Source organism: Musa acuminata, chromosome BXJ1-1, assembly GCF_036884655.1.
Source record: "Musa acuminata AAA Group cultivar baxijiao chromosome BXJ1-1, Cavendish_Baxijiao_AAA, whole genome shotgun sequence".
NCBI classification, from domain to species: domain Eukaryota; kingdom Viridiplantae; phylum Streptophyta; class Magnoliopsida; order Zingiberales; family Musaceae; genus Musa; species Musa acuminata.
In genome coordinates this window covers 6,661,194-6,673,970 of record NC_088327.1, presented here as the reverse complement: position 1 = coordinate 6,673,970, position 12,777 = coordinate 6,661,194, and the positions used below count along the sequence as shown (strand labels likewise).

The window sequence follows — 12,777 nt, the reverse complement described above, 5'->3', positions numbered from 1 at the left end:
TCTATATGGCCCATTAAAGCCCATTCTAGTTTTAGTAAAGGTAGTTTTTAATTCTCAATTAGAATCATATATTAATAAAGGTAATTTTAGTAACCAATAACTAACTATCAGATGGGCGACAACTCAATATAAGTCAACGCTTCGACATCACATTCATAGCATTTTTGTCAAATATAACTAACATTATATATAATCGAATACATTTTGTTTATCATATATTGGAACTTGCACATAACTCTCCTTAGACTAGATATTAATGTACGTTCATAAATATAATATTTTCATATGGATTCATCGAGAATAGTTTTTATTTTGTTAATACTTTTAATTTACTATTTTTAACGTTTTATCGACACCTTAACCCCCAACTTAACATCCCTAACATAATTCGTATGTTCGATTTTATCGACACCTTAACCCCCAACTTAACATCCCTAACATAATTCGTAGGTTCGATTAATATCGTCGAGAGATTGATGTACAATAGGTCCCCATTAGCCTCAATCTATTTCTTAAATAAATTCATTGGAGCAACAAAATAAATTCATCAATAATAATTTTAATATCTTAAAGATAGTCAAACAGTGGTAGGAGTTGCATATCTCAGCATTCATAGCGAAAACAAATCAGATAGGCTGCAGCTATCCATCTTTGGATGGATATCCTTCCAACATCAAGATCGAAATCAATGGCAGTAGAAGCAAAGCACCATATGGTCAGTACGCTTTTATTTCATTGGAGCTGGAAACAGTCAAATCGAGGAAGAGAAGAGCATCAAACCCACTGCAAGTGATCTGATCGATTCCAGACCAACATTAACCGTGCCAATCACCTGCCTGGTGCTTTAAATCCTGTGCGATAATCAATCAACCCAGTCGAACGGCGATGGCGAGGGCGATGACAGCAAGCTGCATCAGGTCGCCGTCTTCCTCCGCCAGCGGCGAGGCGAGTCCACCTTCTTGGAACCCGTCCTCGCACACGACGGGCGCGTCCACGGCGGCGCTGATGTACACCCTGGCGTCGACAAGGCGGCCGGATCTGATCATCCCGGTGGCGTCGCGGAGATCCGACACGGCGTCGGCGTAGACTTCGCGGCAGGCGTCCAGGCACGACTTGTAGTACCGGCTCAGGCCGTTGCCCTTCAGCAGCGCCTTCGCCCGGGTCGCGGCGGACGTCGCGTTGGAGACCGCCAGCTTTAGCGATATGATGGCGAGGCCGTGCAGGTCCGCGCCGTCGCTTCCGGCGGCCGACCGCAGCGACTGCGAACAGAAGGTGAAGTCCACGTTGGGATCGCCTCTCGCGATCTGGTTGCAGGTCTCGCCGACGATGCTGCGTCGAGCGGGCACGGCCGCTGGCCGCGAAGAGACGTGTGGGAGAAGAACGACGAAGAGGAGGAAGGAGAGGCAGGAGAGGAAGACGGAAGTGAATCTTCCCATCGCTGAGATGCTGTCTTCTCAACGTAAGCTATTAGAGCATGCAAGGCAAGCAAGAAAAAGAAGAGAGACGTGAGGATTTATAATCAGCCTTCTTGCAGTCTTTGCTTGCCAAACTCACCTTCTCCACATCATCTTGATGTGATGATATTGTGACTGAGGGAGATGATATCCACAATTTATATGCAGCATTAATTATATCTATCTTTGAATATCTAAAATTAAACTAAGCTTATATTTAAAGATAAAATTATTTGCAAAAAATAATATATACATATATGTGTGTGTGTGTGTGTGTGTATAATACTTCATTAAACACTTAACTTAAAATATATTATAAAATGCAATAACATGAACATAAATGTATAACATTAATTTTCAAATAAATACAAAAATGACTGACATGGGAGGGATAAATACACATACAATTTTGTTATGAGAACAAGAAGAAAAAAAAAGATTATTGTCTTAAAATAGTTCAGCCTTCACTTAGTTTGCAACAATTGAGTTCTTGATGACCTTCCTATTATATGTGTGGCTCACACATCCCAATGTTGGAGGATGATTAGAGACAATACATGTCTCAGTGATGGATATATGGAAATATGTCACATAATGATACATTTGGCAGTCATTCAATTAGATTTTGACTCAGAACTTACATCGAGAGAAAGAAAGGAGGTGCAATTTATGATCAAAGTTATGGTTGATTGTGAAAGAGACCTACTTGTATGAGTAGGATGAGAGAAAGTGTTGTTTGTCATTTAATTTATGGGTCTATAAGAAGTCAATTTGTGGACAAATTGTGCAATTATAATTTTCTATTCATGCATGCATCAAGCAAATCAATTCATTTTGAATGATATAATGAGCTAAACTTAACCTATTTGATATTAGGTGTTTCCTTATGAACAACTCCTCTGATTTATTTTATTTTGTATTTCTTAAACTTATGTTAAAAGTTTTTATTTTTATTTTTATTTAAGACGAAAATGAGATATAATCATTTAAAGTGATACAAACATATATTAACAAAATCATATTAGTGATATGAGAAGAGACATAATAAGACTCTATTAGAAACTATGAATTTAAATTTAAATATTTTTAAGGCAAAATCAGATATATATATTTTTTTTGTAAAAAAAAAGAAATTTTCAAATCTATCTTTTTGAAAATATCATAATTATCCCTAGGAAATATTAATATCATGGTTGGATATATGTCTATCCAATAAATTTAAGCCAACCACTATTACTCTTGGTATAGATAATATTTAAATATCTAAAATATTTTTTTCATATATTTGTTAATGATATATTTATATTAAATTGAGTTTTAATTTAAAAACCTAAAATATATTTGATATTTTTTAAAAAAAGTTAAACCATCAGCTGTAGACTTTGCCAGTGAACTCACATATAGAACTGCTTCACGTTTGAGCTTCATTAGTACCCTTTGGAGCAGCAATGACTTCTCCTTCTGAAGGCCTCTCCTGGATTTGGTCACAAGGTCATGCGTGTGCAGTCCCGACGAGCTATGAAGGGAACAAACTTAGAAGAAGAGACGAACTAAACCTTCCCTTTCGGCAGCTTAATTTGCTCAGTTAACACGAATATATTGCTGGGCAAAACAAGAAGACAAGAAGATAAGTCAACGAGGCTTTGTTGAGTGAGCGAAATAAGCATAGGGAAGTGGTGTGGAACTCACTTTCTCTTTCTTACATGAAATCAGATATATAATCCAGGAATACCAGTCTGATCGATTCTAGTGTTATTTCAATTGAGTCGGTATTATTTTACACCAACTTAAATCGATTGAAAGGTTATCCAAATTATATATAAGTGTTAGATTTTATGATCCTTCATAATTAAATAAGATATATAATAGAACCAATTAAATTATGACGATAGATATTGATCAACAAAAAAGAAGTCTATTTAAAGTATAATTCCTTAGGGGATTTGGAGGAACTCTCTTAATAACTTATCATAAACTTTCTGCTCTCGTCTATAAATAGACAGGACCTCTAGGGACTGGACGATCGTATCTCATAGAGGAATTATAGTCTCTCTCAACCCTCCCTGAACCATCAATCTAAGTAAAATGATCTAGTTCTCTTTACAGGTTCACAGCAATTTTGAATCTAAATAGGATGTCTTTACGTATTATACAGATATCTCATATGAACATCAAAAGGTACGTATCGTAAAAATCAGATCTAATTTTATTTGATTTTAATCATGATATAAAAAATTATTTTCGTATTTCATATAACATATTTGATTTTATAGTGGTGTTACTTTAATGGATCTCTTTCTTCCGTAAAAGAACTATGTTTATAGGTAATAATAATAATGTCGAACTAAATAAATGTCCACTATTTTGTTATTTGTATTTTTGTTGTTCGACTGATTGTACTGTTCGGTATCGCCGGTGTTGATTGATACTTCGATCAATCTTTTGATGCAGAGAAGAGAGAAGATGTCACAATGGTACTTGCCATCATAAATGCTCGTAAATAGATGCTTCTCTATCGATAATGCACGAACACCAGCACATCATCGTGAAGCTCAAGTAGTTGCAGCAGACAGCATGGAGGAGGACGAGTTGGAAGGATCAATGGCGGCAAGCCGAAAGCGAAGCTCGAGTTACAGAACCAACGGAAGTCGATGGATGAATATTGGGTAGGTTACAAGCTTCCTCTGATCAGGTGAAGTTGGTGGTGGCCTCGTAGGTGAGGCCGGCGACCCAGTTGGCGGGCGCGGCGGTGTAGGCGACGAGCGTCTCCTGCGAGGTGTAGGACAAGACCTTGAAGGAGAGCACTTGGCCGCCGAGGCAGGAGAAGGCTTGGTAGGAAGCCCCCCAGTTGTGGCTCATGCTGATCCAATCCGTCTTCTCCCCCTTCACCCACATCCCCGCTATGTCTCCGCCGCCCCCCACGTTGGTCACGAACACCAGCAGCCAGTACGCGTTCCCCTGCAACTGGAACTTCATCCCTCCCGTCTTCTGACACGCCACCCTGCACCATCGCGATACGACTCGGCGTTGTGTTAGGGTTCTTACCGTGCTATTGTTTCTGGGTTTGGGTGGCTCACCGGCGGTACATGACGGGCACGATGCCGGCATTCCAGTCGGCGATCTGGTTGAAGGCAGGCTTGGCCATGTCGAAGTGCACCCTGGGGGGGTTGCACCACCCGCCGTTGTCGGAGGGCAGGGCCCAGTTCGGGGGGCAGAGGTTGGTGGCGGTCACGGCGACGATGGGCGAGCCAGCGTAGCACGCCGGCGCCCCGCTGCACCGTATCTCGTAGCACTGCCCGCACCCGTAGCCGTCGCTGAACATCACGGAGCTCAGCGCCGCCGTGTTCGTCCCGTAGCCGGTACTGTACAGGTCTCCGTACCCACACGCGCCACCTGCAACACCCACAGGTCCACTGATCAAAGCCCGGATTTCACCTGTCCACGTTCGTCATGCTGCTCGAGGGGATACAAACCCATAGTCCCCGACGCCGAGTCGTCGCCGTAGAAGGTCGCATGGGCCGGCGACCACTGCGTCGCAACAAAGCCGCCCTGAGCTCTTCTCATCGCCATGGCCAGCAACACCAAGAGAGCGAGGCTCCATGGAAGCGAGGAAGAAGAAGAAGAAGCCATGGGTGCAGATTGAATCCTCATCGTTTGCAGGCTAGCATTATAAGGTGGTCTCTTCTCTTGCTTCATGTCAAGATGGATAGGAGTTGGTAGCACGACAGGGATGAACAATGGGGTTTGAGGATGAAGGGTAAGGTTGATGACATTTGAGACAAATCTTCAAGGGTATCACAGCTTTATTATTTTTTCTTTTTTTGATTATTATTGTGGTATAATCCATGATCAATCCATGCATGTTTGTGATGTGCAGACCACTATGATCGATTTGGATACACCTTCTACGCATTTGACTTGGTAGAATCAATGTGTTTGTGGCACTCTACCATGAAAAGGTCATAGATATAATATGTCAACTAATATTTTGAGAATGCTCTAACATGATGTGAACTTTATCTCGAAGACATGATGAAGTGAGATGGACATCACAGTTAAAAGAAAACTCGATCGTCTTTCACCTCATCGTAGCTTTTTTCTTGACGTCCATTGAGGTTGGCTTGGAGGTGTGGCAATGTTGTGGTAGGAAAATATGTTTATATAAATTATGAGTTCATTAGTGGAGGTTTCTTAACGATAAAATATCATGACAGAAGTAAGTATAGAATAATAATTATATATTTTTATATTTTTTAATCATTCTCAAATCATAGATTGATTGAAGATTAGAGCATATAATGAATGTAGAGTTATCATTCTATATTTATTTATATTATGATATTTTATCATTCATAACTTAGTAAGCTTCGATGCCTTCTTGAAGCATTTTGGTGAATGAGTAGAGGGAGTTCTCCTAAGAGTTATTGTAGGTGTAGCTTCGGATTATGTTATTCCATAGGAAGATGAGAGGGGTTGAGATTGAGAGGAGAATAAAAAAGATAGACGAAGGGGCAAAGCAATAACAATATAGGAGGAGAAGAAAAAGAAAATATGAAAGAATAAGGAACGAAGAAAGAGAAAAAAAATAAAGAATAAGAGGCAAAGAAGGGGTAGAGGGGTGAGGTGAAGACTAATATATTTACTTTGACCTTTTATCATTATAAAAGAATAGAAGATGCTTTGATCAATTTGATATAAAAATATTTTATATACACTCCTTTCAAAATAAACATTATTACAAACTCAATTAGATAAAAAAATGTTCTCTTCTAAATATTGACCTCCAAAATGGTACAACTCAAAATTATTGTTTTTCAAGTTATTAAATTAAAAACTCTCAATGATACCCAAAGTTTTTTTCTTTTATAATTGTATCTATTTATTCAAAATATCAGGGAAAAAAAATCTCTATAATGCACAGTAATCAAAAGGGTCATCCCTTCAATTAGAAGAAATATCTTTTGTGTTACATAGTACATTTGCAACTCAAATGTTCCCATTTAACAACAAAGATATTTTTAATTAATGTTTAATAATTATTTACATGTTATTGACACGTCAGGATGTCTCTAGATTTTAACTCAAGACCTTGATGATTTATTGAGAATCAATCATAACCTAAATTTTATACTCTTGGATGGAATAAACTTTAATTCTTGAAAGATAATCCAAATTTTTACGTGTAAAACGTAATGAAATCATCGAACCCCACATCCAGCAACAATTGTCTTACGATGAAGACCTGTAATGATGTAACCTACTCCCACTAACTTCACACCACTTATGAAAGAAGCATCACATTCTAAAATAAAATTATATAGAAACTTAGAACAAAATTTCCCTCGTAGCCCTTTTAATGTTATTCTCACCATCAGTATCATTGAGAGTAAAGGGATATGCTCCTTCCTACTAGATTCGGGCCTCATGGGCTCACTTAAAAGGCCCACTACAGAGAGACGAGGACCGATATAAACGTTTAAAGGGCTTGGCCTGGATCGAGCCCGTTATAATCTTCCCGATATTTCCTCGTTCCTTCTATAAATAGACCACCCGGGTCCACAATCCTCGTCATTGTCTCGTTGCTCGCGCTTCGGAGACGAGCCCTTCCTTGGGTTGCCCTAATCGTCTCGGCAGGTGACCAGAAAGAGGGAGGCGGGATGACGACGGCCGCGCGACCGACGTGGGCGCCGGCGAAGGGCGGGAACGAGCAGGGCGGGACCCGGATCTTCGGACCTTCGCAGAAGTACTCCTCCCGCGACCTCGCCGCCCACACCAACCTCAAGCCCAGGTGATCTCTATCTCTCTCTCTCTCTCTTCGCGTTTCTGTCTATATATTTTCTCTCGAGAAACCCCAACCCTGGATTTGATCGATCTTTTTTGGTCGATCGGTCCCGATTGGGGCTGGATTCGTCCGATCGGGTCAAAATCGAGATGCGTTGGTTGTGGATGGATGCAGTTCCTAGGAGAAGAGTAGTAGGACCGTAATGATAGATTCCAAATCTTGACAATAGGTCTAACATAACGTGGGCCGTAATTTTGGCTAGGTTTTAAGATCATCTTCGCAGACAATTTCTTGTTAGGTGGAGTGGCTGATCGATATGTGGCTGCAGGAAAGAGGGGCAGGATACTCAGGATGAGTTGCAGAGGAGGAACCTCCGGGAGGAGCTGGAAGAGCGCGAGCGGAGACACTTTTCCTCTAAAGACAAGTCTTATGCTGGTAATGCTTGATTGCATTAGTTACCTCCGCTTATTTCTGCGCTTGTTGATGTTTATACGGATGGACTTTCTTTCTAATTGGTTGTTCTCGCAGAAGAGAGAGATCGAAGAAAAGGGGGGCACCTTTTCTTGGAGGGTAAGCTGCGTTGTTTTTGGTTGTCTTGTCAACACACAACTTTTTTCTTGATGCATGTATTTCCTCTTGTTTGCTTATAGGAACAAAGAGAGAGGCTGAAGATAGGATTGTTCCAAGAAGTATTGATGCCGATGACTCTGATGTGGATGTCAAAGAAGCTGCTGCTGCTGATGATGATAATGAGAGGTAGCCAGAATTGTCTCTGTTTCCATTAACAATTAAATCTAAATTGGTAGTAGTAAGGACCAACATGTATGTTGACTCTGTTAATGCATGATATATGCCATATCCTGATGATACTGCATCTGCTTCTCTTTTTATGCACCTCATTGCTGTTAATACCATCATAGAATTTGGATTTGTATCTCCTAGCATACTTAAATATACGGATAACCACGGTAACACTTGATAGATACTATAGTAATCTTGTGTCATGAAAAATTAATTTGAAACTGTTGCTTTGTAGTATTTTTCTTTTTGGTCTACTTGTGTTGCAATCAACCACATGATTCATTTCTATTAATATCGAGTTGTAGAAAATCTTGATTCACTACCTTGAAAAAACTTGAGCTATTTCAGCTTGTACCTCTTAGTGCCTGTGAGTGTATAAATGGATTCTATATGTTGAATTATGTCGGCATGTAGCTAGTTTTGCAATCATCCAAGTTGTTGCTGTGTTGGGGATTCTATATATTGAATTATGTGGACATGTAACTAGTTTCACAATTAGCGAATTTGTTGCTGTATTGGTAAATCGCCTTGACCTCAAAGGCAACTGTAATGCATATCTTCATACTTGTTTGTACATCAAGAAAACTGGTAACTAAAAGTTTCCATCCTAAAACCAGCAAACTATATGTGATATCTATACTGTAAGCTGCGCATTATTGCTAGGATGGCATTAGCCTTTAGCGGCTAACAATAAGAATGGTGCATATAGCATACATAACAGTTAACAGCCAATATCATCTCCTTCACTTCCACTTTGCCTCGCATGTTAAGTAATAGCTGTTTTTTGTTTGATTATTTCGTAACTTTTGGTACTTTAGGAGTTCTATTACGATTTAAAAGTTCTTTTAAATTTAAGGTTTAAATGCTGAAATGTGAAGTTAAGGTGACAAATCCAATGAATGTGTCAAAGCTAAGAAGAATTTGGACCTACTCTCCTTATCTTGTCCAAACATGGTTTTGTTATGCTTATATTGATGGTCAACCCAATACTACCATCATTACGATGAAGTAATGTTTAGAATCTTTGAATTTTTTTTGTGGACCTTTTTATTCTGCCGCTGGAGTAACAATGGAGTAAAGTATGTTTTTCATTCATTAATTTGGTTTCTACTTATATCTCGCTGAAGGTTATTATCATCTCATATTTTTGGTTGCTTGATCCCACTATGATGACAATTTAATTCTGTTTTTAGTGATGGTGATGAGGATGAGGATGATACTGAAGCCCTTTTAGCTGAGCTTGAAAGGATAAAGAAAGAACGAGCCGAGGAAAAACTCTGGAAGGTCTGCGCTTGTTACTGTTTGTGACTTGTTGTTATGCTTTTTCTGCTTTTCAATGTTCCCTTTGTGTGAGTAGTTCTTTTTAATAATGAAGTTCAGCATCCCTAATTGGATTCATTTCATAAAGATACACTGTTTATACAATACCTGAACTCAATAGTATGTCCTTTTTGTACATTGAACAGTGCAGATATAAGATAGCATGTGATTCTTGATTAGATAGTAAATCTGGCTAAATAGAGTTTGCAAGATCAAAGACCATCTGGAGTCAGTTGGTACTTAACCTTGAACTTTCATGTTGTAGGTTCTACACAATTTGTGCATTTTCAGATTAAATAAATTGGTTGTAAAAGATAGCTTAATGATTGAAGAGTTGAAAAGCTCTTATATCATTGTTCTCTGCGAATCCTCACAAGCCAAGTTAATTTGCAAGATATGATTTGATCAAATTGGTTTTTGTTACCTAGACTTATATTGAGATGTAATTAAACAATTTGTAAATACTTGAAGAAAATAAGGAATTACCCACACCTTGTTGTAATGGCATGTGCTCCCAATGTGTGTTGCTGACATGGTGCAACGATGATATCCTCAAGGGTTCATTAGCTTCATATTCATAAAACGTGATTATACTGTGCTAACATCTTGATGACATGTTGACATGGTGCACAGGTGGCATTCATGGAACTGATGTGGTGCACTCGTACACCATGTCAACTCCAAAGCTGCATCATGTTATATTTTATTGACATAGATGCTTGCACATAAATCGACACCATCATCTATTCCTATGGCTTGTTTTTAGAACCATTGTCAAGTACTAAAACATGCCATCTTTTAATATAATTTGACAAATGAACATTGAACAATTTTGTCATATTTTAATTTTATTAATGTGAGGTGGTAAAATAAATCCTGGGAGGCTGATCGAGCATTCCTTGTACAAAGTTTGATTCAAGTAGGATCGTGCAGGTGGAATAGTGATATATCCTTGCTGATTTATCTCCAACCATTCTTTGTTTTCAAGGCGTATTAGCTACACATGGTTTTATCCACTTTTTACCTTGCAAATGGTGGATGATCAATTTTTCATTCATGCAGTGGCTTCACTATTCTAATTCACTTCATAAGCTGACAAACAGTTTCTTGTAATGAATGCATCAGGAACGACAACAACAGGAGGAAGACTTGAAGGCAAAAGAAGCTGAGTTGATGCGTGGAAACCCATTGATCAACCTCAGCAATTCAGCCTCTTTCAATGTTAAAAGAAGGTCACCTTAACGAGTAAATTTTATCCATTTACATTCCTCTATGCGTATGTATCTTTTCTTATCACAAGGTTTTGGTGCTGCAGGTGGGATGACGATGTGGTCTTCAAGAATCAGGCTCGCGGGGAAACCAAGATCGCCAAGCGTTTCATCAATGATACCATCAGGAACGACTTCCATCGCAAGTTTCTGCAGAAGTACATGAAATAGTTAATTGGGGGTTGTGGGATTTCTCTTATCAGGAACTGGTGATTTCGTATACGTACCATGTAATCTGGCCCTTCGGAGGGCCCACACTGTTTATGTGTAGTTAATGTTCTTCGTCTTGTAATGTTTTCATAACATTTGGAATCAGAACAACTACTATTGGCTTGCATTTGCTTTAACTAATTTACTCATCCGTCATACATCAATGGCGCCATATTTCTTCCTTTAGTTAACTCCGTGGGTCCCTGAATATTTTCTTTTTACGAGTCACATTTGGGTTCTCACAGTATCTAAAACGATACAAGTTAGTTCATTTATAACTCCATCGTTCATTTCTACGATCGACGGAAAGTAAAGTCGTGCACGTGATGTCATGTGATTAGTTGATAGATCAAATGATCATTTCGTACCATCACCGATGGTACCTTCACGGAAGGTCGTCGTGGTGATAGCAAACGACAAAGGTGGAGCTCTCGCGGGAGCGGCACCGTGAGCGAGGGTGACGGAGAGTTTCTTCGTAAGAGTGGTGGATGATTTAATTCCCCTCTGAATTTCTTCTCTCCGAAAGCCCAAAAAAAGCTTCTGTGCGGCATGGGAGATGGAGTTTGTTTGCTAGCATTCGTCTACTATTCCCCTTCTATTGGACGTGCGTGGTCCATTGTCGCCACTGGCTCTCACAAGACTCGCGTTGGCTTCATCCGGGTTGATGGCGTCGAGGTCCTCCGCATCGTCACTCCCATCCCCATGGCACTTGGCAGCTTTTGGCACGTCCACAAGGACATCACTCGGTTGCTTTTTTTTCGTCGCATGGCCTACGATGGCAGGGTCGTGACCATGATGCTCGAGAACTCTTAACGTCATCCTACCTAGTATAACCAGCACCTTTCAGACGATTCCAATTTCAAAACCGATGATTTTGATTTTTTAAAACCGTAAACTGAATCGACAATGGATGATTTTGGAATTCGGACTGGTGGTTCTAGTTCAGCCTGTTCCGATTTCGAATTATTATTATTTATTATTATTTTTTTAAATATAAAAATATTAAATAAAAAAATAAAATTATGGAACCAACTATCGAATCGAAATCAGAATCATCGATTCTAGTTGCTCAAATTTACAAACCGAAATCGAATCATGGTTAGGTACTAACATTTTTCTCCGTTACTATCATGGAACGCTCGATAACGACCAAGTAGGGTCTTTGCCTGACGTGGCACACCCCTCCATGAGATCCCACTACCACGAGCCTGACATTATTCTCCCTATCCATCTCCAAGATTGATGGGCACTACGGAAAGGGATTTTGGGCTCTCGGATAAGATTTCGAAACAATGGAGAGAAATTAGATCGTCCGTCGCTCCCCCAGTGAAGCCCTCTCCTGCTCGTCGTGCCGCTCCCCTTCCGTCGCAAGGACTCCACCTTGTCGTTTGCTGCTGCTGCGATCGTCCGACCGGCGTCGACAATCCCAAGCAACAGAATGGTGACGATGGGGATGAAGGTATGAAATGACCATTTTGTCCAATAGCTAATCGCAACATCCACACGCGACATCACGTGCACTGTTTTTGATGCTTGCACGGTATGAAATGACCATTTACAACATCAATTTCGATTGCCACTGTGCGCAGCCCGCCAGAGTTCCTCTCAGCCCGGGGAAAGAGAACGGGGGATGTAAGGCACGACGACGGGCGAAGTCTGCCAGGTTGTCCGTGCGCGGACGCGTACGGAGCCCGACCATGCCGCTCTAGCGCTGCTCTTCAAGCAACGTGTCTTTCTCGTGCTTGTAATCGCAGATTGAATCGTATCAAGAAACCATCGCTTGAGGAGTTGGTAACTAATTGTGATCTTTTCACATAATTTGTTGTAGCTCAAAGGGGAAGAAGAAGAAGAGGCAGGGAAGCGAAGCCGATCGAAGGTGGAGGAAGGACTTCTTCGCCCCTCCGCTGATCGCTTAATCCGTCTCTAGAAGCCTCTTTATGGT

At 40.2% G+C, this 12,777-nt stretch overlaps 3 protein-coding genes across 3 annotated transcripts; 1 reads left to right on the top strand and 2 right to left on the bottom strand.

The window, feature by feature from the left end:
- Nucleotides 1-695: 695 nt before the first annotated feature.
- On the bottom strand, nt 696-1,504 carry LOC103985006 (putative invertase inhibitor). The gene has a single exon (XM_009402614.3). The coding sequence runs from the start codon at nt 1,434-1,436 to the stop codon at nt 867-869; it is 570 nt and encodes a 189-aa protein (XP_009400889.2). The 5' UTR covers nt 1,437-1,504; the 3' UTR covers nt 696-866.
- A 2,396-nt stretch (nt 1,505-3,900) lies between these two features.
- On the bottom strand, nt 3,901-5,099 carry LOC135680257 (putative expansin-A30). Its single transcript, XM_065194157.1, has 3 exons — nt 4,928-5,099; nt 4,532-4,847; nt 3,901-4,455 (listed from the first exon to the last, which is right to left on the bottom strand). The coding sequence occupies exons 1-3, from the start codon at nt 5,082-5,084 to the stop codon at nt 4,143-4,145; spliced, it is 786 nt and encodes a 261-aa protein (XP_065050229.1). The 5' UTR covers nt 5,085-5,099; the 3' UTR covers nt 3,901-4,142.
- Nucleotides 5,100-7,023: 1,924 nt separating this feature from the next.
- On the top strand, nt 7,024-10,962 carry LOC135636029 (uncharacterized). Its single transcript, XM_065147580.1, has 7 exons — nt 7,024-7,242; nt 7,565-7,671; nt 7,765-7,806; nt 7,887-7,992; nt 9,231-9,321; nt 10,483-10,589; nt 10,673-10,962. The coding sequence occupies exons 1-7, from the start codon at nt 7,112-7,114 to the stop codon at nt 10,794-10,796; spliced, it is 708 nt and encodes a 235-aa protein (XP_065003652.1). The 5' UTR covers nt 7,024-7,111; the 3' UTR covers nt 10,797-10,962.
- The last annotated feature ends 1,815 nt before the right edge of the window (nt 10,963-12,777 follow it).